This window comes from Vipera ursinii (assembly GCF_947247035.1).
Source record: "Vipera ursinii genome assembly, chromosome: 2".
NCBI lineage: Eukaryota > Metazoa > Chordata > Lepidosauria > Squamata > Viperidae > Vipera > Vipera ursinii.
The window spans coordinates 161,352,080-161,378,070 of NC_139513.1; the positions used below are offsets into that span (position 1 = coordinate 161,352,080).

Below are 25,991 nucleotides of genomic sequence, written 5' to 3' on the forward strand. Positions count from 1 at the left end.
CAAATCCAGAAGACCCATGGTGAGACAAGTGCCTGGTTGGAAAGAATTGTGATTAGCTTTCAGTCTTTCCCAGAAAAAAAGCTTGACTTGCATTTATTTTATTTATTTATTTTATTTTAATTCCATTTATATCCCGCCCTTCTCTGAAGACTCAGGGCGGCTTACAAGCTTTGAAAATAGATTGTGTGGTTCAGGTATTTGTTGATGTTGTTTTCAAACAAAAATACCTGAAAACTCCCATTAAATGCCCACTCAACCAACCTTTCATCACTTTTAGATGCTTCCAATCTATATGTCCAACCCCATTTTTTATGGGCTTCATTCTCCTTATTCTGGTTTTCTTCCACTTAGGTGAGCTGTCTCTGTGCAGAGTAAACAACGGTGGTTGCCAGGATCTCTGCCTCCTCTCAGCCAGTGGAGAAGTCACATGCTCTTGCCGGGGTGGCAGAACACTTCAGGAGGACCTTACCTGCAGAGGTAAGTATCCCCACTGGCTAATGAAACATGAATGAAATAAAAGCAGGTGAATTTGGATGATAGTTCCTTTGAGATACATTCATATTGAGCAGGCACAGCATGAAGAGATCTACTCATCCAGGGTTTGGACTTCAAAGCCTCTTTGAATCTGGGAGAAAAACAGGGGAAATTCCATAAACCTTCTTTTGTTCTAAAACAGGGCTTTTCAACCAGTGGTTCAGATACCACCTGTGGTACATTGGCACCTGTCAGGTGGTACACGACCATGCTAGAAAAGTGGTAGCGGGAGAGGGGAATGGGTTGAACCAGTGACAGTACCACACAAGCCTGAGCAAGAGATGGCTGGAGCTGCAGGGCTGTCAGGGCTCAGTGGAAGTGCCAAGATCAGCGCTTCTTCGGGGCTGTCAGGGCTCAGTGGAAGCGCCAGTATCAGCGCCAAGATCCAGCTGAGTTCGGTGCTGATCCTGGTGCTCCTGAGCCCAGAAGAAGCGCCGATCAGCTGGAACGTTGCAGCATCTCCAGGGTCTTGTGATTTACATTCAGATGCTTGGCAACTGATTCATATTTATGACGGTCACAGTGTCCCAGGGTCACGTGAAGTGACCAAAACCTGCTGCAACCAACCCGTAGATGGTGGGGGGTGGATAAAAACCAAACACCCCCACCCCACCCCCGCTGCCAATCCTCAACGGAAATGCTCACAATGAAAACCTTGGACAGGAGGAAGAGCACCGCCGGGCGGGCAGGCAGGTGTCTTGCTCGACTGTGGCTTGGGGGGCACTTTTTTCAGTGCCATTATAATTTAAAACAGTCACTAAGCGAACTGTTGTAAGTCGAGGACTACCTGTATTTCATCACTTTTTTCTTTTTTGGGGGGGTCATCAAGTTTTTGAGACCTTGCTAGGTGACTGGTGGTAGTCGGATGTTGCCCTATCCTAAAAGTGGTACAATGGGTGAAAAGGTTGAAAAGCCCTGTTCTAAAGCACATGCACCATGCAGCAATAATCCCAGAATGAGTAGAGGGCAGTTCTTTGAGTATTCTTTGGAGCCAAATAGATGGGTGTGTGATCTTAAGAATTCAGGCAAAATACTGATTCCAAGAAGCAGTTTAACATGACATGCAGAAAAAAATGCACAGAGAAAAGAGCCACCAGATTTCTGGAAAGCAAATTCTTGCTCCTGCTGATTTCTTATGATGAATGTGACATACACATGGAGGGAAATAGAGGTGCGTCCAGGGTTTCTGCACTGATATTTTGCCAGTCTTTTATTGCCCAGAGGTTTAGCTATTGATCTTTTCTGCACTTTCTTACAAGACCATTTTCATTTGCCAACTTAACCTGTGCTCTTTCCGGATGTCCAGTCTAAACGTGTCTTCTGAATGGGATTTCAGGGCATATTTCAGCGAAGCAGGAGTTGAGAGACGGGTGTGTTTTCACAAATTTGTGTGGTTCTCCCTTCCTTAGCTTCCAACTCCACCTGTAATATACATAACGAGTTTGAATGTGGAAATGGTGACTGCATTGACTTCCGTGAAACCTGTGATCGTGTGGCCCACTGCAAAGATAGATCAGATGAAAAGCCATCCTACTGCAGTAAGGTTCTTTCTCTCATTCTTTTTTTTTCTCCTTTCTTCAGCTAGCCGGCTTGTGGAGAAGTTTTAACATGTCAGTGTTTCGAAACCTTGCAACCTTAAGACCGGTGGACTTCAGTTCTAAGAATTCTCTCAGCCAGCTTTTCTGCTCTAGATGAACTAATCCTTTTTGCACATAACTTGTATCTACTGCTTGGCAGATTGTCAGGGAAATTGTTGGAATATTTCTTCTCTTCAAGCTTAAAAGGAGTATTTTTTTCTGTCTCACTCTTTAAGTTTGTAGTTTGGGGATTTATAAAAATAAGATTTGGTAAATTTGTCACATAGCTTTGCGTGGAAGCCAAATCTGGTGGACAGAATCAACTCACTCAAGGGTGACAAAAGTTGGAACGAAGAAAGATGAATCCCTAATCCTCCTCATCCCCTAGGCCAGGGGTAGGCAACCTTGGCTCTTTTATGACTCATGGACTTCAACTCCCAGAATTCCTGAGTCACCTGAATTCCTGAGTCATAAAAGAGCCGAGGTTGCTGCTGAAACCTGGGATTTAGCTTGACTCTTTCTTTCTCTTTGAGTGAAAAACTCAAGAGTCATAAAAATCTTAACTGAAAGAGATGAGTCAGGGGCATGTTTCTGTGCATCACAGCTGTCCTGTATGCAACACCTTGTGAATATAGGTGTCAAGGTTCCGACAGACAAGACCAAATAAATCAGAGCCCCAAGGCTAGATGTTTCCTCAAAGAACATGTTTATTGGTTACATGTATTGGCATGATCAAAAGCCAAACCAAGTGTGAAATCCCCTTCAAAGAGAAACGCTATTACAGATTTAAACGTCTTCCCACCCTGGTGCTATGCAATCAGCTACATTCCCCAATAGAATAGTTTGGCGGGCTTTCTAACCAAATGCTCATGCCCCCCCCAAACTGACAGAAATGACCTTGGTTCCCACGGGACAGTGAAATGTTTAGACTAGCAGAAATCCTCTGCACCCCCTCCTAGTCTTGTGGCAACCTAGAACAAGCAAGATGGCTGCAGCCAGGTTCATTGTAGAGTCGACAAAGAGGCAGAGCAGTGTAGCTCCCCTTTCCAGCAAAATGCTCAATCTCCTGGAATTCCAGAGTAGGAATTATTTATTTATTTATTTATTTTTGGGACTTATATGCCGCCCTATCTCCCGAAGGACTCAGGGCGGCTTACAGCAATAAAAAACAACAATACAAAAATTAAAAAAGAATTAAATAACAGCCCCAAAATAAATTAACTACAGTTAAAAATTAAAACATATTTAAAAACCCATCATCAATCCAGGTCAGCCTGATGGAAGAGAAAAGTTTTGAGGTCGCGGCGAAAGGACCGGAGGTCCGGGGCCATCCGAAGCTCAAGGGGAAGTTGGTTCCAAAGGGCTGGCGCTCCCACAGAGAAGGCCCACCCCCTGGGGGTCGCCAGCCGACATTGTCTGGCCGACGGCACCCTGAGGAGGCCCTCTCTGTGTGAGCGCACTGGGTGATGGGAAGTCGTCCCTGGTAGCAGACGGTCCTGCAAGTATCCCGGGCCTAAGCCATGTAGGGCTTTAAAGGTAAGTACCAGCACCTTAAATCTCGCCCGGAAGACAACTGGTAGCCAATGCAGCTCACGCAGGAGGGGTGTAATATGGGAGTATCGGGATGCTCCCATCACTACCCGCGCGGCTGCATTCTGCACCAGCTGAAGCCTCCGGGTGGTCTTCAAGGGCAGCCCCATGTAGAGAGCATTGCAGTAATCTATCCGAGAGGTAACGAGTGCATGAGTGACCGTACGTAGGGCATCTCGGTCCAGATAGGGGCGCAACTGGCGCACCAGGCGAACCTGGGCAAATGCCCCCAAATGCCTGTTGAATTTTTTTTCATCCACCTGCAAGCTGAGAGGAGGTAGATGTGCCAAACCTGCTGACCTCCTCCAAGGATTTGCTAGCTCTTGCTTACTTCAGGCATTGCTAAATGTCTGTGGAGATTCTCAGTCATCCAGGCCATAGTTGTCCCGGTGATGCTTTTTCATGAGGCAACTGGACTTTCTTGTTTTTCTTTGAAGACCTTTCCCTTCTCATCCAAGAAGCAAAACAGTTCCAAGAAAGCTCCACACCCGTTTAGACACCTCCAAATGGCCTCAACGACTCTCTAAAAGAATGCAAACGACCAACTGTCTGCAAGGAGTATAAATCCTTCCATTCCCCCACCATCCAGTCAGAGCTGAAGAAGCTTCTTGGATGAGAAGCGAAACGTTTTCGAAGAAAATTACAAGAGAGTCCAGTTGCCTGGTGAAAAAAAGCATCTTTGGGATTACCTCGGTCAATAATTAAATTACATCCCAATCCATTGTCTTCCCACTACACACTCCCTGTTCTTTCTTATTTTTGCCTTGCAGACAGCCGCAAGTGTAAGAAGGGCTACTTGCACTGTGCCAACAAACGGTGTATACCCATCAAGGACTGGTGCAACGGTGTGGATGACTGTGGGGACAACTCGGATGAAGTACCTTGCAACAGTAAGCTTTAGGAGGGGAGGCCAGTCAGGAAGTATTGTATGTGCCTGTTAACTCCATTTCTGAAGCAGTATAGTAATACTTAACTGTTTTCTGAAACACTTCAGTAATTAATTTAAAAATTAAATTATTAAACACGTATCTAGAAAATGGCTGGCTAAGCCTAAACCCCAATAAAGTGCCTGCTGTGTTAACTCTTTTATTTTGCCCTCCTTGTTCTTGCCAATCTGCCTCTGCTTAATTTTCTTTGGAACCTATTGCGAGAATAAAAAGATATACGACACCGAGGTGCTGGAAGAAGGGAAAACATGCAATATTTCCAGGGCGTTTTGGAGCATGGATTTTTTTATTTTTTATTTTTGGTAGTGACAGATTAAGCCCTAAACTCATTGAAGCCTCAAATAAATACTGGACACAGAAAGTTTTTTTTTTCTTTTTCTGTTTGGTTTGTCCAGTTGGCTTGCCCAGCATTTTCCCTAAGAGAGACAAGCTTTGCCTTTTTGCAAGGTTTTGCTCCTTTTCTCTCCTAAATTCTGCAGCGGACCTGCCTGTCTGTCTGCTGTTGCCAGTTGCCTCAAAATGCTAGCGCTTACACAGCCACCTTCCACAGCATTCCCCCGCATCCAGTGTTTGAAAACTCCGCTGTTTTATAGGCAGCTGTTGCATCCCTAAGCCATCCCTGGACCGGGAAAAGACTTAAAGGGAAAAGAGGGAAGTCACCCGAGGGTTTGCCAGTGCCCCACCATTTTTTGCCTTCTTCATGGAGGAAGGGCAAGAGAAAATGAAGGCAGTTGCCATAATGAGCCTGACTGGACTGTCCATTCTTTCCAGAGACAAGCTGTTCTCCGGCTGAGTTCCGCTGCCGGGATGGGACTTGCATTAGCAATTCCAGCCGCTGCAACCAACAGATTGACTGTGAAGATGCTTCTGACGAAATGAACTGCAGTGAGTGTTGCACAGTAGACACACAAAAACGTGGATACATGTCTTTCTTTCACCAGCCCCGCCATCTTATAGTCCCAGGCAGGCTTTGCCCAGTCAGTTTGCTCACTCTGTACAGGTAGTCTTCGACTTACGACCACAGTTGAGCCCCAGATATCTGTTGCTAAGTCGTTAAGTGAGCTTTGCCCCTGTCTTATGACCTTTCTGGCCACCGTTGTTAAATTAAATTCACTGCAGTTGTGAAATTAGCAACGTGGTTGTTAAATGGATCCGGCTTCCCTCATTGACTTTGCTTGTCAGAAGGTTACAAAAGATGATCAGGCGACTACGGGACACGGCAACCATCATAAATACGAGTCAGTTGCCAAGCATCCGAATTCTGATCCTGTCACCATGGGGATGCTGCAATGGTCATTAAGTGGGAAAGATGGTCATGTGAGTTTTTTCCAGCACTGTTGTAATTTTAGAACTGTTGGAAATGGTTGTATGGTTGTAAGTAGAGGGTTACCTGTAGATAACTCTTGTTGTTTTGGGTTAGTGAAGGCCACTCTTCCTTCAGGAGGAGGGCTTTTGGATTCCAGAGCCCCCACCAAAAAAAAATCCCTAATATAGTCCCGGTAGCCTCACTCTGGCAGAGGTTTAGCCGTGCTTTCTCTGATGTGGAAAAGTTGGAAGGAGTGATCTCTGTGAAACCTTGTGGAAATCTGGATTTTGAACTCTTCAAGAAAAGTCAGTAGTGAGCGTTCTTCTCACGCCAAGCAGGAAAGATGCAAGAGATGTCCATTAGGCAGCTATGCTAAGAATCATAGTTCCATAATTGAACATAACAGTAGAAACTCCCATATTTTATACACGTGGGTCAGAATTTGATTGCTAGGGTATACCAATAAAAGGGGCTAACTTAATTAGGAAAAAAATAGGCTACCACATCAAGCTGAAGGTGTCTAGTACTTGGTTGCTGTTGTGACCGAGGAGCTTTTGTTAGCACTGAATCACCTGTTTTCCATTATATGATGATATCAAGGGGAAAAATATTTCAGCATTGCTCAAAAAGCAACTTCCTCTTTTGGATGAAAGGGAGGGTTTCTGGGAAACAGTATGACATGAGCTAGCTCAGTAGTGTACAGGAGATTGTTTCCCCATTTTTCCGGCAGCTGACTGCTACTATACCTGACACACAAACCTGTGGATGGAGATAACGTAGATTTCTTCCACCATGGAAATGTGTCTGCCTATTTGATACTGAAAAACCTGTCCTGCAGGGGTCACTCTCCCATTCACCCCACCGACCCCTTCTTTGTTTTTAAATATTGTTCGTTTTTATTTTCAATTGTGCATATTCCAATGTGCAGCTTTGGGAGAACTGTACCCTGAAAGACAGGATATAAACAATTGCAATCATAATGCTGCTAAGGATTAGAAATTGAGGTGGCGTTATTCTGTGGCTCCACATTTTTTAACACAACTGGCAGTGGCCTGATTGGCCTTTGCTCCATTAGGCCTGTTCTGTAATTTTCTAAGAATTTACGGTACATTCAGTTTCTTTCTTCTCTTTTGGTAGCTGCCACTGACTGCAGCAGCTTTTTCAGATTGGGAGTGAAAAATGTCAATTTTCAGAAGTGTGAGCACACATCGATGTGCTATGCTCCATCCTGGGTATGTGATGGCAGTAATGACTGTGGCGACTATTCAGATGAGCAGGATTGTCCAGGTAAGTATCTTCCAAGGAAGAGCAGCCTTCTGACCACCCAAATCCTGAAGGACTTTGAAATCTGGTGAAATGGAACAAGCATTCAGAGAACTTGTATATGCAAGCAAGCTAGCATGCTTAGCCATTAAGCTAGAGAAGAATCCTTCCTTGGTCACCTTATCTTGGGAAAGAAAAGGATGATCTAAAATTTGAACAACCAGGAAGAACACACACACACACACACACACACACACACACACACACACACACACGTCTTCAACCTTCACTTAGTCTGCCCTGTCCACCCCCAGCCCCCCCCCCAAGGAAGAACTGCCATTTGAGTCTACCTGCACATGTACACCATCTATTCCAAGTCTCTACTCTATATTCCTTTTTCATAAAAAGATATTTTACCGGGGTGGGGGGGGAAGTTTCTAGTGAGACCAAGAATCTTTGCCTTACTCTTTAAACTATTCAGACATTGCTATCTTGAAAGACGGGACATAAGTAATTGTAAACTTTTGGAATCAGTAGAGTACACTTGATTGTTTTTATTGCTAGAGGGCATTTTTGGCGATGTGTTTATTTTATATGGATTTTCCTGCTACATTTTAGATTGCCTTGTAAGTTACTCTAGGGACTTCTGAATAGAAATGTAGAGGAGTGAGTGTGCTTGAGCGTGTGTGTGTGTGTCCATGTATGTGTCTGTCTTTGTGTGGTTGCTAGTCTGCCTATAGATTGAATTATATCTTAAAAAAACCACCTGTTTGGTTGCTAGCAAAATGTAAAATGCCCTTCTCCTTGGCCTGCCCCTTCCATCCATTTATCTGATGACAAAGATATGAAAAACAGCAACATGGAGCCTCTGATCATTGTGTAATGCTTCTCTTTCTCTGTTCCCACCAACGTAATACAATATAATGCACTTTTGTATTTTCTATTCCTGCCTCTCCCCACTCCCACTCATTGTCTTTCCCAGGCTCAACAAAAACTAAGTGCCCAGCTAACTACTTTGCCTGTCCGAGTGGGAGATGTATTCCCATGACCTGGACTTGTGATAAAGAGAATGACTGTGAGAATGGAGAGGATGAAACCCACTGCAGTAAGTCACTGTGTTGTTTTTCTTATCCATAAGTAAGTTTCCAAAATAGAATAATCAGTAAATTCTGGGCGGGGCGGGGGGAGGGGGGAAATTGAACAATATTCATGGTCTCTCTAGTCATTTGAGCCTAATAAGGTCTGGGTTTTGTTTTTGATTTCTTGGCCATGTATTTTGAAAGCCAGGAAAGTCTACAGAGTAGTCTGGCTGCCAGCATTTGCTATCCTGAATAGGATTCGCACCTCACATGGTGTCTGCCAGGTCTCTCTCTATAAATTTGGGCATAGTATTCTCTGTCAGTGTGACTGCTTGCATCCCACGTTAAACTGTAGATCACATCACAACCAGTGGTTAGATGACCTGGATGTTGGTATTTGAACATGGATACTTTAGACATTTATATTTGATTGGCTTCTATTAGTCTAGATGAAATGTTAATATATATCGCTAGTCCATGTATGATAGGCCATACGCTAAATAAATGTGGAAGGAATGTTCCAATTTTCAATGTTCCAATTTCATGGACTTCTTTGTGAGAAACTTTGGAATTGTTTGGAAGTGGTTATAACAATGCCTGATTTCTTTTTCTAGATAAGTTCTGCTTCCCAGTGAAGTTTGAATGCAACAACCATCGGTGCATCTCTAAACAGTGGGTGTGTGATGGTGCAGATGACTGTGGTGATGGCTCTGATGAAGACCACCATTGCCGTAAGTTGTGTTCCTGATTTGAAAAGGAGGAGGAGGAGGAGGCCAGCTGGTAAAATGGTTAGAATTTAACAAAATACAAGTTGAAATACGAAAAAAAATGTGGATGCCCCGATAGGAGTTTGGTAGGACTGGATGGAAATCTAGTTACTAGTCTGAGAGAGAGGTTGAGTGACTGATGCTAAGAACAAGTTGTTTGTGACATCATGAAAGGTGTCAAGTGTTTGATGAGGTGAACAATCAGTTGGTATCTGGGAGGCCTCGATAGGATTGAAGGGCTGTCGTGGTGCAGTGGTTAGAATTGCAGGCTAACTCTCCCCACAGCCTGGAGTTCGATCCAGACTTGGCTAGAGATTCACTCAGCCTTCCATCCTTCTGAGGTCGGTAAAATGAGGACCCAGATTGTTTGGGGCAATATGCTGACTGTAAACTGCTTAGAGAGGGCTGTATGGCACTAAGAAGCGGTATATAAGTCTAAGTGCTATTGCTATTGTAGTTGGTGGGGAAATTATTCCAAGTGGGCAGATCTCTATCATTTAGCTTGGCATGGTCATGGTTTTTAGATTTACATTTTTCTTTGATTTTTCTTTTTTCCTTCTTTAAAAAAATGTTAAATCCATTTTATAACTTAGGCTACAGTTCCCTTGTGATTTCTACCTCAAAAAAGGCAGGGGACTCCCATCGACTTTGAGTAAAGCTGATTGAAGAGAAATACAGAGGGTCCACCCCCCCCCAAACAAAACAAAACAAAACAAAAAACCTAGGGGGTAGAGTATGGTCCCAGAGCCTTAATTTGCCCATCCCTGCCATTTACTAGTTTAAAAATCAACCTGTGTGGTTTTGATTATGATGAGAGATGCTTCACAACAAATCAAAGGGGGAAAAAAGATGGTAATAGATGTTGAAAGATGGGTTGAATCCTTTTTCAATCTTGGTTGCTTATACATTATCCCAAAGAGTGCAATTCAGTGCAAGATCGAAATAATGCCTAATTCAGATCATGATTTCTGGAGAAATAGTTTCTGGTGCTCAATATGTCTTCCCAACAGAAATTAACAAGGGTATAGGACCGCAAAGTTTCGTGATACCAGTGGCTTCAGCCCACCCGTTATTTTGAATGAGCACAGAAGTTTGCCACTCGTGCCCTCGTCAATTCCCATGTGGATCACTATAGTTTGTTTTCAGCTTCTCCAGTAAGCAGCCCCTGTGCTGACTGGACCGTCTCAATATGCCATGTAATGCCCTAGCTATGGGAGTTGCATTGGTTACCCTTCTATTTCCGAGTGCCATTCAAGGACCCAGTTGTAAAGCTGTCTGAACCCTACTATGTTTAGATTTTGCCTGCTCCAGCCCAAAGCACATCTATGCTGAAGATGCCTGCTTATAGTGACCTCGGCAAAGGTAGCTTCCATTGTCATGGCATTCTGGAAGCTTGATGGTTCTTTAGAAGGCTTTTGGGTTTGAATTCTGTAGAGCTCCTGATGCACAGAGTATTCTAGGATTACCTGTAACTCTTAAGCTTTCATTGTTTATATATTTTTATTGTATTTTACTGTTGCACTGGCTTCAGGTCAAGTTGCACAGGTTTTATCTCATGCTCCTACGCACTGCCTAAGCCAGTTGACTGAAGTAGTCTATACATTCATAGAGAAATAAAAAAAAAATCCCTGATCTAAGTAATTTTTGATGCCCTGAAAGTTTAAAAAAAACAAACAAACTAATGTGTCGTTTGTAAAAGGGAAGAAAAAGAAAATCTGAGATTAAAGCTTTCTTCGTTCCACTAGCAGTTAAAAAAAAAAGGTGGATGTGTGAAATGCATGTGCGATGTGGAAAAAAAAATGTGGGAAAGTGATAAGAAAAATCACAAATTTCTGAATTTTGAATTTGTCAGGCTCAATACTTGTTCACCTTTTGGCTTCTTTAGGTCATACTACTTGTGCTGCAGGAACCTTCCAGTGCCCAAACACCTACCTGTGTGTCCCACAACGCTGGCTGTGTGATGGAGATAGAGATTGTCCTGATGGGGCTGATGAAACTGTGTCTGCCGGATGCTGTGAGTTACTGCTGCTGCTGCTGCTTCGTTCTTAACGTCCTATATTTGATTATAGTCTCCTGCTGGAAGCTTGATGAGTTCTTGCTGTTACTCATTTTGCTTAAGAGGCAAGCGAAGCTTCTGCTGCACTTCATCTTTGTAAACAAGACCTTGTCTATATGTTTTGGTACACAGTCCCCCCCGCTGTGTCCAAAAATAGGACTTGGTGAGAAAGGCCGCCAGAGAGGAAGGAGAATAAAAATGATGAGTACCAAATCCCTCCTTATGAGACATCAGTCAAAGCTGGGCCCCTCTGATGATTTTCTGATGATTGGGATCAGGAGGTTTTATTTGTGAAAGAGGCTGGTTTTCCTATAGCGTTTTGGGAAAGCTAGGGATAAAATAATAACATCCTGAGTTCAAAATCAGTTGACTTCTTAGACCAGTTTCACACATTTCACAGAGCCATTACCAGATACAAGAGGGCCTAATGCAGGGGTGTCAAACTGCCGGTCCACGGGCTGGACGCGTCATCAGGAAACCACGCCCACCCCATGGCCGGCAATGGCGAAAAAGCTCTGATACATTGTGCGACGTCACGTGACGTCGCAGGTTTGACATGTCTGGCCTAATGTGTTGAGCTAATGAGATGCCCTATTTCTATAGCCCGTCATAGGAAGCAAAGAGGAAATGAAGCAATGAGAGCTCCAGCTGTATAAATCTCAATCTTGCTTTGATCATATTCTTAGTAATCACATATAGTGCCAGTTGTTCTGTACCAGCCTGCTACCGGCCCTGCAGAAAAGGCAGGGACAACCCCTTTTACAAGAAGGCAAGAGGCTGGAATTACGCCTGCCAAATTTTTTGCTACAAAAACAAATAGAACAAGACATGAACCAAGAAACAGGAGCTTTTCAAGCGGTTGCCTTCAGCAAACCAGCCCTCCCACGCATTCCCCCTTAAATACAGTTCAGGGCAAGGCTTCTCTCTGCCTCCTTCCGAGGAGCCCCATTGCCTTCCTCTGTTTACTCCTGATTGACTGCCTCCTGCGTCGGGCGTCCTTGAACAGGGCCAGCTGTGGGTCATCTTCATCCACGCTGTCAGGCTCACACAGCTGGGTCTGCGTCGTGACCAGATGAGAGGGGCCTGGCTGGGGGCTCTCATCAAGCTGTCCAACCCCCTCATCAAGCTCTTCAACACCCCCCTCCTCCTCTGAGTCGTCCGACCCAACTGCTGAACCCACAGGCTGACCCTGAATCACAACACCAGTATTTTGGTGCATCTTATTTTGTTTCAGTAATTTCATTGCATCATGCATGAGTTATATAATTTGCATCCTCCCAGAAAGAGTGAAATTGAAAATGTTCTTCTTTCTTCAGAACGGGCGGACGTTCGCCATTGCCTCTGGTGGCAGTGGTGGGTAAATTATCCCCCAAAAGTCAGGGGAACAGTTTTCATCATTTCTTCCTAGGAGAGGAAATGCTGTCTGGAAACAAAACAGTTGCATCTTTGGTTTTCTTTTCTGTGACGGTGATCAGAACAAATGAACAGTGGAAAGAAGTAATTGTATGAATTTGCTCACAGTTTTCTTGATTAAAATGTACACATGTCATGCATTTTGCAATTAATAAGAACTGATGGTGGTACAGTGAAAAGAACCGACCTACACAGAAGGATATGGCATAACTGATTTCGGTTGTAATCTGTGGTTTCAGTATATAACAACACCTGTGATGAACGGGAATTTATGTGCAACAACCAGCAGTGCATCCCAAAACATTTTGTGTGTGACCACGATGATGACTGTGGTGATGGTTCTGATGAATCCCCAGATTGTGGTAAGTGCCGGCCTAGAATTAGCGCTCAACCATGGGAGCAGCCACCATATAAATCAAATTTGGCTATCTGAAGGCAAGTGAAATCAGCTGAAAGCAAAATAGTTATATTTTAATTTATTATTTAATATTATTGTGTAGACTATTTTAAGAGCTATGAGAAAAATATGCAAATTAAGAAACTGTTTGCTGGCTTTTTTGATAGCTTGATTTGAAGAAAAGTTAGACTGTAATTAAACTTTCACCATGTATGAAAGACATTCCCCAGTTGTTCTCTGAGAGCCAATTTGCTATAGAGGTTCTTACGTGAGCAAGTTGTTTTGGGGGCCCAGAAGCAGGTCCAGACAACCCTTGACCATACTGTAATTTTAGCTAACAGATATAGCAGTGATGGAGAACCTTTTAGAGGCCGAGTGCCCAAAATGCAACCCAAAACCCACTTATGTATCATCGGGTGCTGGGTGGGCATGGCCCATTCGCTGGGGGTGGCCAATTAGGAGGGGGTGGCCCATTGGGTGGGCGAGGTTGCGGTGGTAACGGCAGACTGGGTGGGACTAAAAAGTTCAATCAATCAATTCCAACTTTGTGAGATCTTTTTTCCCCCGCGAGAAGTTGAAATTGATTGATTGATTGAACGTGGGGTTTTTTTGCACACGGTGGCGGCAGCCGAAAGCATGTGTGCCCACAGAAAGGGCTCTGCGTGCCACCTGTGGCACGCATGCCATAGGTTCGCCACCATGGAGTTATAGCATGGACTCTTTTGCTTTGCGAGTTAGGTCATTTAGCAGTGTATTTTAATGTTCAAAGGAGACATCACATGAAGATAGGCAAAGGAGTCCAGGTGCTGAGCATACAGGGTGCCCCCTCCCCAGTCAATTCACAGCTATCAGTTTTGTGAAGAAAAAAACTTTGGGAGAAAAAGGAAATTTTGAGCCCCACCCACTCTTTTAGTCATCGTGGACCTAGATTTGATGGTTTCGATTCCGTTAGTTCAGTGTTTTTAACCATTGGCAGTTTTAAGGTGTGTGGACTGTTGTAGATAATGCCTGGACAGTTTGGTTGAAAAGGACTTGGGTAAGTGAGAATATTTTTTTTTAAATCCCACTTATATCCTGCCCTTCTCCGAAGACTCAGGGCGGCTTACAATTTAAAGCACAAATCAATGTGCTTAGCAATAGCCTTCATTCTGTGTATATGCCTGTTTATTAGGGCTTTCAACCCCCCCCCCCCCAGCAGCATTATTACAAAGTCAGCTTATTGCCCCCAACAATCTGGGTCCTCATTTTACCTACCTTGGAAGGATGGAAAGCTGAGTCAACCTTGAGCCTGGTGGGATGCGAACCTGCACTAATTGCAGGCAGCTGGTGTTACTTAAGGCTCTGCGCAGGGAAAGCTTTAGAGTGAATTAGGAAAAGTGAAAAAGTGAATTAGGAAAATAGGGAATGGTTGCTGGAATCAGGGGCTGCCACAAAGAAGAGGGAGTCAAGCTATTCTCCAAAGCACCTGAAAGCAGGACAAGAAGTAATGGATGGAAACTAGTCAAGGAGAGAAGCAACCTAGAACTTAGGAGAAACTTCCTGACAGTTAGAACAATTAACCAGTGGAACAACCTGCCTCCAGAGGTGGTGAATGCTCCAATACTGGAAGTTTTTAAGAAGAGACTGGACAGCCATTTGTCTGAAATGGTATAGGGCTTCCTGCCTGAGCAGGTTGTTGGACTAGATGACCTCCAAGGTCCCTTCCAACTTTATTATTATTATTATTATTATTATTATTATTATTATTATTATTATTATTATTAATTATTTATTATTATTTATTTATTATTATTATTATTATTATTATTATTATTATTATGGCTTTTACCTCCCCCAAGCGGCATTATTACAAAGTCAGCTTAATTGCCCCCAACAATCTGGGTCCTCATTTTACCTACCTCGGAAGGATGGAAGGCTGAGTCAACCTTGAGCCTGGTGGGACTCGAACCTGCACTAATTGCAGGCAGCTGGTGTTACTTAAGGAGGCATTAGCCCACTGCTCCACTAAGGCAATGGTATAAACATGCAAGACAACAAGGGCACATTGTAACCAGCACTACCACTTCGAATTCGTTGGATCTTCATGTATTCCATGAGAACCTGAAGTGCCCCAATCTTTGGTTGAAAGTGATTTGTATGTTTTCCTAATTGTTTTCCAGCCGTTGACTAGGGCCGAGTGTTTCATATGCCCCAGACACATCTATGTGAGAAACCCAAGCAGAAAACAAAAGATCTGTAGGTGCATAAGTGAATGATTATAAGCCTGACCTGGATGTGTGTGTAACACGGATGTGTGACATTTAATCTGTTTAGTATATTTATGAATAAGTTATAAGGCTGCAGTAAAGATGTGCTGGTGAGAGACATAAACACCTGCATATTTTGATGGGAAGGCAATGCTACGTTGCTTGCTGAAAACTCAAATGTTTTCCAGCAAATGTTATACAGATTGCGCGATGGCTTGAAGGGAAGATTGATCTATCAAAGATCAAGGTAGTTGTGTTTGACAAGAAAAATGGAGTGAAGAATTGCACGTTAGACATAAATGGTGAAAACGTAGAGGAAGCTGATGAATTTGTGTACCTCAGTAGAATGATAATTGTAGGCAGGGAAATGGAGAGGTTTCTAATACATGCAAATGCTGGTGGGTGGGTAGCATCCAATATGCTTCTCAAAAGAAGTGAAAATGGTCATGGATGACTATATTTACTTTATCACTTAGAAGTAAGATTTAGGGCTGTGAGGAGAAACATAAAAATAAGTTGAATGCAGCAGGTTTGGGTTACTGAAGAAGTGTATATTATAAAATAGGAGAGAGTCCAGGAGTTTGTACATGCTGAATGAATTTACAAAATTGAGTAACTAGTATGGAAGAATTATGTTTAGGTACGTTTGGTGATATAGAGAGTATAAATGGGGATCAAATTGCAGAACAGATATTCAGGCGATCCTTGACTTACCCCGTTCCATTTGGTGACTGTTCGAAATTACAACACCACTGAAAAAAGTGACTTATGACCATTTTTCACACTTATGACCGTTACAGCATCTCCATGGTCACGTGATCAAAATTCAGACACTTGGCAACTGACTCATATCTATGACGGTTGCGGTGCCTCACGTGAACCCCTTTTGCAACCTTTTGACAAGCAAAGTCAGTGGAGAAGCCAGATTCACTTAACAACCGGGTTACTAACTTAACAACTTCAGTGATTCACTTAACAACCATTGCAAGAAAGGTTGTGTAAAAAGGGGGCCAAATTCACTTAACAAAAGTTTCTCTTTAGCAACAGAAATTTGGGGCTGAGTTGTGGCTGTACGTTGAGGACTACCGTATAAAAGAAGGATGAATGAAAGGAAGGAAGGGCAGAATTGATGAGAAACTCAAAAAGAGAGCGATGGGAAGGTTAAAGAATGCATGACTTGGTGAATTGGAAGCGAGGATGATTTTCAAGCATAGAACAAAATGGAGAAGTACAACAAATAGCTCTGGTATAAATTAGATTGGTTAGGTTTCTATTTTTATCTCTTCGTTGCCTCACTGCTTCTTACGCTTTTTCTGCATTTTGCATAATATTACTTAGACTAAAGCAAATAGAGCGTTCTTGAAATGTATGTCGATCCTGTCACATGATTTAAAAAAAAGACACCGTTGTATCATGGCCTGATTTCTCCGCTTTCGGCCTTCCCCAGAGTACCCCACTTGTAGCTCCAACGAGTTCCGTTGTGCTAATGGCCGATGTCTGAGCAACAAACTGTGGGCGTGTGATGGCGAGTTTGACTGCCATGACCAATCTGATGAAGCCCCCAAGAATCCAAGATGCTCCAGCCCTGGTAGGTCTCCAAGGGTTTGGGGTTGGGGTGGTGGCCACTTGTACTTTTGTTGGTTTGTAGCAAGTCCATGGTCAGAAAGAGCGAGAACAAAATGGAGCTCTCTTTTAATTGGGTCTGTTCCTAGTTAATTAGTAACCCAGCATTGGGAATCTTTCAATTAATCTCCCAACCTTTTCTATGCCCCGCACACTTAGAACGCTTCTGATATATTCTCGCACCCCTTACAAAAGTTCAAAATAACGGCAACAAATTATGCATATACACTATAATTTTGAAAAGCCAAGTTTTCGCACCCCCTGGAATATCGTCTCGCACCCCCAGTTAGGAACCCCTGATCTAGAGGGAGGAGTGGGATTGTTATACAGTATGGGAGCTGATCCCACCCCCCTAGAGGGGTCCTGTCTTGTTCCATGACCACAGGTCAATGTCATTCTCAATTTTTTTTAAAGCTAGAAAAAGTTACATTTAATTTATAAAGCTACAAATAAGTACATCCTCCACCTTGAGAGAGGCTTTGTAGAAGGCTTGTTACCTAACTGGAAGAGAACCCTGCGAAATCACTACTTGCACTCTTTTGAGTGACAAATTAGGGATCCAGTCTAAGCTTGAATTATTAATGATCATTCATTAAGTATCTTGTTTAGATAGTGAGGTCTTTTTATTACCAAGTGCTTTTGTTATTGAATTTCGTTTCATATTGTGGATAGAGAGAACACTGGAAGTTTTAGAGGGGGAGACCATGCATCGATGTCTAACGAAAGTTGTTTAAATATACAACTCTGGCTGGAAACAGGTTGACTCTCATGCAGAGGAGGTTGTGCTCGTTAGCTCTTGTGAGATGGCTTTAAAGCTGCAAATATGGAAAGGGGTCCTTGGTGGGTGGGAGAAAAAACCCACTGCTTTGAGATCAGTCCTGATGATTTCTCGCTATCCTTTCAGAGAGCAAGTGCAATGATACCTTTTATCTCTGCCACAATGAGCAGTGCATCTCCAACAGTTTGCTTTGTGACAACAACGATGATTGTGGCGATGGCTCTGATGAGCTGAACTGTTTCATCAATGAATGCCTGAACAAGAAACAGTCTGGCTGCTCCCAGGAGTGTGAGGACCTCAAAATTGGCTACAAGGTTGGGCTGTAGTTTCTTTTTTTCTCTGCTTTTGGGGAAGAGGGTGTATCAAGACCAAGCCCTACCAACAGGCAGTTAGAGGTGGTATACTGTTTGATCTACTGTTGGAGCCAGAAAATTATCAGGTATATACTTTATTGTTAGTTTTCCCACCATGAAGTTACAAATTAATGGGCAGAGTATATGGCTTAGGTTCAAGAAGACCTAAGTATGGGCCATCCTTGATGAATCTACTTTGATATTTATTTTATTTATTTATTTTATTTGACTTATATACCGCCCTATTCCCATAGGACTCAGGGCGGTTTACGGGGCAATTAAAACCATACCATACAAAAGTTAAAATAAATTTAAAACAATTAATTAAATTTAAAGCCAAAAAGTTAAAAATTAAAACTTTAAAACCCATTATGCCATTAAACCTTGAGTATTTTAGGTTCTTAAATATGTCAAATCAATAAAATCATTTCTAGATGTAGAAATAGAGGTTTCACAGCTCAGGCATCTCAATTCACTAGAAATCCTTGTGCAATGTTTTCTTCACTTCATCATTATAATATAGAAAGAAAACTACTCTTACACAGCTGACTAGTTGGGAATGATCGATTCTAGTTGAGAACTAGCAGGAGATCGATATGTATTTTATATCTACCCCACAGCCTGCGTCATCCTGTCAGTTGAGTTTGTTGTAAGGGTTAGGGTTAGGAAAAGAAAATATTTTTTTCTCCCCCAGCGAATGAGAGAGGGATTGTGTTTCCCAGGGCCCTCCCTATCAACATATAATGACTTTCTGCTGCCCCTGCAGTGCAGATGCCGCCCTGGGTTCCAGCTGAAGTATGATGGCAAGACTTGCATTGACATTGACGAGTGCACAACCACCTTTCCCTGCAGCCAGATTTGCATCAACACCCACGGAAGCTTTAAGTGCATGTGTGTAGAGGGCTACATTCTGAAGCTTGATGATCCAACCAGCTGCAAAGCTGTCACAGGTAACCCTGACTCTTCTGAGCTGCAAAAGTTCCTGACATTTGGGAGTCAAAGATTTTAGAGTTTGGCAAAAACCTGTTTGGAGGGCCAGGACTTGAGTAAGATGCGACAAATTGAAAGAGTGTCTCTTAGGTTGCTTCTGACCTCATTGGAATTAGTCCTGCGCCTCCGCCATAGTGGAAGTGTTTGGGGCTTGGAACACTTCAGCGGCAAAAGGCTTCTGATAGAAAAGCTGTATGTATGCGTAGCATGGGGCCTTCCCTATATGCTGTGTTTATCTGAGAAGCCATTTGGGTCTAATACTCAAGACCCACCACCTGCTGAGTTACTAACTTCATAATTCCTGCTGTTTTTCAGAGGACACCTCACCTGGTGTCCTTCCTTTCTTTGCATCAGAAGTGCAAAAGGTGAAATAATTTCAATAATGCTGCCTTTTTACTTTTTCAGCTAGGTTCTCTGCTTGGGAAATTGACCAATCTTACTACAGATAAACATGTCTGTCTGTCTGTCTCTGTCTGTCTGTCTATCTATCTATCTATCTATCTATCTATCTATCTATCTATCTATCATCTATCTTGCTTAAAAAGATAAATATCAAACTGTCATTTAACTTTAAACCTTAAAATGTATACATGCAACATTGTGGAAAAGGAGTTAGTCAGGTTCTTTGATTAGAATCAGCAGCTTAACAGCAGCTAAACAGAAAATCCATAATGGTGAAAAAGAGATGCTCCAGGCAGACAGCAAGCTTGCCTAAATAAACACTGTTTCCCTGTGAGATGGAAGAGGATGAAATTTAAGATACAGATTACCGAAAGATTATTTTTTAAAAAAATATTCCCAGCCAGTCTGATGTAAGACTAAGGATACACAATCATTTTTCCCCCCTAATTTATAAATTGGAACATTAGACTTGACTCGGCAGGGCACACACAAAAGAAACAATTTAAGACAAACCTTGGGCAGAACATAAAGAGCCCTTTCTGCAGAAATAACCATTTATCTTAAAGCACAAACTCTTGCTTCCTCTTATCTGCCTTCGCTTCCCCCCCCCCTGGAAATTCAAGCTTTAAATGTGAGATTCTGAGAAACAATGTTGCTCCACTCTTTTCTCAATCTCAGTCCATAGCTTCTCTTTTGTGTCTGGTTCAGTGAACTGACAGTCCTGCTTCTTTTTATTTATTTATTTTTAAAGTAATTTTTACTAGAAGAAAACTTTTACAAAGATTTTAAAAACGACAGAAACAATGAAGAATAGGGGGAAAAGATTATAAAGGGGTAAAAGAAAAAGTGAAGAACAACCGGCCTGGTCTGATGGGTTTGGGGTTTTAATTACTGTTTTTAATTAATTTATTGTATTCGGGCACAATTGTTTAATTTGTTTTTAATTTTTGTATTTTGTACTTTTGGTATTTATTGCCCTGTACACCGCCCTGAGTCCTTCGGGAGAAGGGCAGTATATAAATTAAATAAATAATTGAGCTTCAAATTATGGTCATATAAGCTGTGCCAAATGTTAAATTGGTTACCACATCACCACCAGATTTTATATCCTTTTTTGCAGCAGCAGCCACATAGTGAACATGGCAGTCATTAAAGAAATCCATTTTCCATAATCTTATTTTTTTTTAGCCAGAAACAAGAACTAAATGCCAATTTCCGGCAAAAATAGTGTAAATCCAGGCCGTGTGACACTGCAAACAGCCATACATGTGGGCCAGGTACCGAGCCCCACCCCCACAATGCAGTCACATAACTGTGGGAAGATAAGGCAGCATCAGAACTTTGAATCCGAGTCACAAGTAGCCAAGGGATCGTACATTGTCACTTTGAATAGTCACTAAGCTACCAGCCATAAGTGGATGACTAGCTGTATTGCCTATCGTAGTTCCCTGCTGCCTCTTTTAAATCTCCTCTGACTCTTTCAAGATCTTAAATGTTGTATCTCCTGAATAATGGGAATGATTGAAGCATCTCTCTGTATATCTACACAGCGGATTCCATTTGCAAGGTGATAGGAAGGTGAAAAATGAGGAAATTAGAGGCGCACTGGGATTTCCCAGCGTTTAGTGACCCTCTGACCCCCCCCTCCCTTATCTTTAACAGATGATGAACCTTTCTTGATTTTTGCTAATCGGTACTACCTAAGAAAGCTCAGTCTGGATGGCTCCAACTACACATTGATTAAACAGGTAATGTTGGGCAGGTGAGGGCCAAATATAAAGTCTGAATGTAATACTGGAATGGTTTATTCCTCAGCCACATGTAAGAATGTTTTTTTTTGTCCTGATGGCTTTAGGGGCTGAATAATGCTGTAGCTTTGGACTTTGACTACCGGGAACAAATGATCTACTGGACTGATGTCACCACACAGGGCAGTATGATCCGCCGCATGAACATCAACGGCAGCAATGTACAGGTGAGTTTCCTGACCCATATGGCTTGTTTGCCTTCTGGCTGAAGCCTGTGCTCCCTTCTGAAAGGGTATGATCGGCTTTTCTGTACCCGAGCAGTTTTTCACTCCAGACTCAAGCAAAGCTCTGCTGAAGTGAAACTCTTTTCTCTCTTCCCATTCTAAGGCAAACACGGCTGGTCCCCTATAGGAGAGACGTCCCAGTTCCTTCTCTTTTACCTTTCTTTGATATCCACCTTTTCTCCTCTGCGCTTCCAGGTTCTACACCGCACTGGGCTAAGCAATCCCGACGGACTGGCTGTGGACTGGGTGGGTGGAAACTTGTACTGGTGTGACAAGGGAAGAGATACTATTGAAGTGTCAAAGCTCAACGGGGCTTACCGCACCGTGCTGGTGAACACAGGACTCCGGGAGCCTCGAGCATTAGTGGTGGATGTACAAAATGGGTAAGTTTACCCAAAGGTATTAGGATTCATTTCCTTAGTCTGGCTGGCACCTGTCTTTATCCAACCCCTGCGTGCTTTGTTCATCCCTGACACACCCGGTGCATGAAAGATGTAATGTTTCATTCTTTTTACAGTTAACTAACTAATTTAGTCACTAAAGCCATGTAATAGAAAGCTTAAATGTTAAGAGTTAATGAACCAGAGTAGAAAATTCTGGGAATAGGCCATTTCTTGATCTATTGCCACTTTTTAAAGGACAGTCAGGTTCTGCTTAACTGCCAAGGGGCAGCAGAAGTAGCAGACATCTCCCCTTTGTGAGATCCCTTTAGGTATAAAACAATTGGATGCATGAATTGGCTACAGTTTTTGACAACCGCTCTGCAGTGGAGCCTGGGGGCTTTGGCTTCATAGAACAGATATAATGTTTCCCAATGTGTTAACCTTCTTGGAGGGGGAAACAGGATCTTTTTTCATATCTTGTTATATTGGATAGGGAAGCTTCTCTCACTTCTCTAGTGCAATGAATTTGTTGCCCATTATTGGCACCGTGTCCATTTTTATAAAACAGGTAGTCCTCGACTTACGGACCACAATCACAGGTAGTTGTTAAGTTAGTAACACTGCTTAAAGTGTTACTAACTTAAAGTGAATCTGGCTTCCCCGTTGACTTTGCCTGTAAGAAGCTCATCAAAGGTGATCATATGATCCCGGACACTGCAACTGTCATAAATATGAGTCAGTTGCCAAGCATGTGAGTTTTGATTGCGTGACCATGGGGTATTGCAACGGTCATAAGTGTGAAGAACAGTCATAAATCACTTTTTCCCAGTGCTGTTGTAACTTTGAAGAGTGACTAAATGAACTGTTGTAAGCTGAGGACTACCTGTACTATTTTATACCATTGTGAATTTAAGATTTTAGCAAGGTAGGAGAAAGTAGAGAGTCAGTTTGCTCTAGAGCAGGGGTCTTCAAACTTGGCCCTTTTATGACTTGTGGACTTCAACTCCCAGAATTCCTCAGCCAGGCACACTGGCTGAGGAATTCTGGGAGTTGAAGTCTACAAGTCATAAAAGGGGCAAGTTTGAAGACCCCTGCTTTAGAGGTTAAGGCACCAGGCTAGAACTCTTGAGTTCTAGTTCCACCTTAGGCATGAAAGCCAGCTGGGTGACTTCGGGCCAGTCACTCACTCTCTCAGGCCACAACATCAGGCTCGGGCAAAAAGCTGGTTGATTAATTCCTGTCACAACCAATGGAAAATGCTAGGATGAAAAACAAAACAAAACCCTGAACGATCACAGTCGTAGTCCTATGTTTATACCATTTCTTGCCCACTCCATTTGCTCTCTTCCAGATATTTATACTGGACTGACTGGGGTGACCATTCCCTGATTGGCAAGATAGGTATGGATGGCACCAACCGGAGTGTCATTGTGGAGACTAAGATCACCTGGCCCAATGGCCTCACCCTGGACTACATTAACAGTCGCATCTACTGGGCCGATGCCCGAGAGGACTACATTGAATTTGCTAGCCTGGATGGTTCTAACCGCCACATTGGTAAGTGAATTGTAACAGCTCACATTCATGTGCAGAGAGACTGAATAAAGTAGCCAGAAGAGGGGTCAGAAGATTGCACAGAAGACTGATGGGATGCATATTCCTCCCATGACTTCCAATTTCTCTCTATTTTATAACAACAACAACAACAACAACAACAAACAATAATAATAATAATAATAATAATAATAATAATAATAATAATAATAATAATAATAATAATAATAATAATAGAATTGGAAGGGACCTTGAAGGTCTTCCAGTCCAACCCCCTGCTCAGGCAGGAAATCCTATACCAGGAGTCTCCAACCCCTGGTCCGTGGATCGGTACCGGGCCGCAGCATGCCAGCAACCGATCCGCACAAACAAGCAAAGCCCCATCTGTGAGATGCATTCAGCACACAAAACCACACACACTCCAGTCCATGGAAAAACCTCTCTCCAAGGAACCGGTCCCTGGTGCCCCAAAAGCTGGGGGCCTCTGCCTTATACCATTTCAGACAAATGGTTGTCCAATCTCTTCTTACAAAATGGAGCATTCACAACTTCTGGAGGCAGGTTGAAAAAAACATTTCAAAAATGTTTTTTTTCTCAGCTAGCTTTAATTTTGGTTTTAGAGTCTGTTTTTAAAGCCCCCCCCCTTTATTGTCTCTTAACAAATGTTTTCCCTCTGCTCCTCCAGTAGCAGAGTTTCTTTGTTCCCTATTACTTTCTTTTATTTAAAATTTTTACAAAGTTTAAGAAACATATAAATTGAACCCCCCTCCCCATCACCCCCCCTTCCCTCCCTCCCCCCGACTTCCCAAAGCAGAATACAGGGTATTATGTATAACAATCTTATACAAACATATGCTAAATAACTTTTAAAACATTAACAAACCTTCCACACTTTAACTCCCTTATAACAAAACTATAATAACACATCTTTTTAATTGCTAGAGATTATTCATAAGCTATTTGAAACATTTTAGTTCCATATTTAATTTGAATATAATCAATCCATCTTTTCCATTCCAAAATATATTTTTCTTGCGATTGCTCTTTCAAGTATGCTGAAACTTTTGCCATTTCAGCCATGTCCATTACTTTAAGTGTTCATTGTTCTATTGTTGGTAAGTCTTCTTTCTTCCAATATTGCGCCACCAGAAGTCTGGCTGCCGTTATTAAATGTAACATCAATTTAGTTTCTATAACAGAACAGTCCAAGATAATACCCAGTAAAAATAATTGGGGAGTGAATCTTATCTTTTTCTTAAAAACTTTTTGAAGAATCCACCATATTTTTATCCAAAAAGCTTTAACATTTTTACATGTCCACCATATATGATAATAAGTTGCCTCTTCACTACCACATCTCCAACACGTAGATGGTTGATTTGAATACATACATGCTATTTTTTTTGTTCCCTATTACTTTTGAGGCCTCTCATTGTATGTCACTGACATATTTTTATTACAGTTAGGTATATATCACCTTTTGAGAGCCAGTATGATGTAATGCGAGATGAGGAATGCAGAATCCTGAGTTCTAGTTTTTCTTTAGACACACAAGTTACCAGGATGATCTTAAGTCAATTTCTATTAGGGCAAACAAATCAGCATCGGCTTCTGTAACAAGCTGGTTGAAAATTAAAACTCCTTGTTGCACCGTGCGTTAACAGCTTTGCTACAAGCTACCTGCAGCAAACACAGTGCAAAACAAGTGGACCCTACAAGTGGGACAAATAACAACAACAGCCTATATATCATCTTTCAGAATACATGTTCACCAGAGTCAATTAAAAAAGACAGCATCAATAACACACAGAGAATAAATACAGCAGAACCATCTTTCTGGGCTCTGCCTATTTAAAAGTTTGGGGAGGGGGTTTTGCAGGTTATGCTCATTTCTCCTGTCAGATTTTGTTGTAAGATTAAAGTATCTGGGACATTTTTTCATAAAGAGGAATAAGTGCTGTAAACTTTTTTTTTTTTGAAATAGAAACTGGAAGAGTTGCCTCCTGTGCATACACAATGGCATTTGAATGCCAGCTTTTTATCACTTTAAGCACATGGTGAACTGCAGTTGTTGTGTGGTTTATTGTCCCATGTTATGTTTTGATATTTGTATTTCCTCACTGTAATGACCTTTGGATCAGCCAAATCAAGAAACGGAAGCAACAATCTCTGTGGTGATCATCATGAGAACAGATGTGCCAGCCAGAGCTGAACTGCAGTTTCCTTCCACTTATAAATTAGTGTCTTGGCTGGAACAAAGATGTATGGTTGATTTGTTCATAGCTAAGAATGAACCAAAGTTTTAAAGTTGAGTCCAGACTTATTTGGATACCATTGGCAAAAGATGGGATAAAACCCCATGCCTAGTCCTTCAATTTCCCCAAATTGGAAGCTGATTTTAAGATCAGTATGTGCAACATGTATACATATTTTACCTGGTTGCTCACTTTTAAAGTACCACTATTTTTAATTTCAGGAACCGCTACTCTGAATGACACAAATACATAAAATCATTCCAAGGGGTAATACAAGGAATTAAAAAATAGCAACTAGCAAGCACGAGGAGTTAGGGAAAACGGAATTCAATGCTTAAAATTTTTCACCTATTACCATATTTTTTTCTTTTTTTATTCCTATTTTTCATTCCAACAGATAGATTAACAAAATGGAAAGAGGCATTTCAGTTGAACCCCACCTGTCA

General features: G+C 42.2%; 1 protein-coding gene across 1 annotated transcript in view; it reads left to right on the top strand.

Moving 5' to 3' along the window:
• The window catches only part of LRP1 (LDL receptor related protein 1), a 321,802-nt gene that overhangs the window by 256,564 nt on the left and 39,247 nt on the right, over positions 1–25,991 (top strand). Inside the window, exons 46-61 of the mRNA XM_083357102.1 lie at positions 352–477; positions 1,944–2,072; positions 4,472–4,591; positions 5,420–5,533; positions 7,092–7,241; positions 8,200–8,322; positions 8,911–9,027; positions 10,949–11,077; positions 12,772–12,894; positions 16,623–16,763; positions 17,703–17,890; positions 18,696–18,879; positions 20,984–21,069; positions 21,177–21,296; positions 21,549–21,736; positions 23,088–23,293. Coding sequence (XP_083213228.1) covers positions 352–477; positions 1,944–2,072; positions 4,472–4,591; positions 5,420–5,533; positions 7,092–7,241; positions 8,200–8,322; positions 8,911–9,027; positions 10,949–11,077; positions 12,772–12,894; positions 16,623–16,763; positions 17,703–17,890; positions 18,696–18,879; positions 20,984–21,069; positions 21,177–21,296; positions 21,549–21,736; positions 23,088–23,293 — 2,244 coding nt within the window. The remainder of the gene's footprint in view (positions 1–351; positions 478–1,943; positions 2,073–4,471; positions 4,592–5,419; positions 5,534–7,091; positions 7,242–8,199; positions 8,323–8,910; positions 9,028–10,948; positions 11,078–12,771; positions 12,895–16,622; positions 16,764–17,702; positions 17,891–18,695; positions 18,880–20,983; positions 21,070–21,176; positions 21,297–21,548; positions 21,737–23,087; positions 23,294–25,991) is intronic.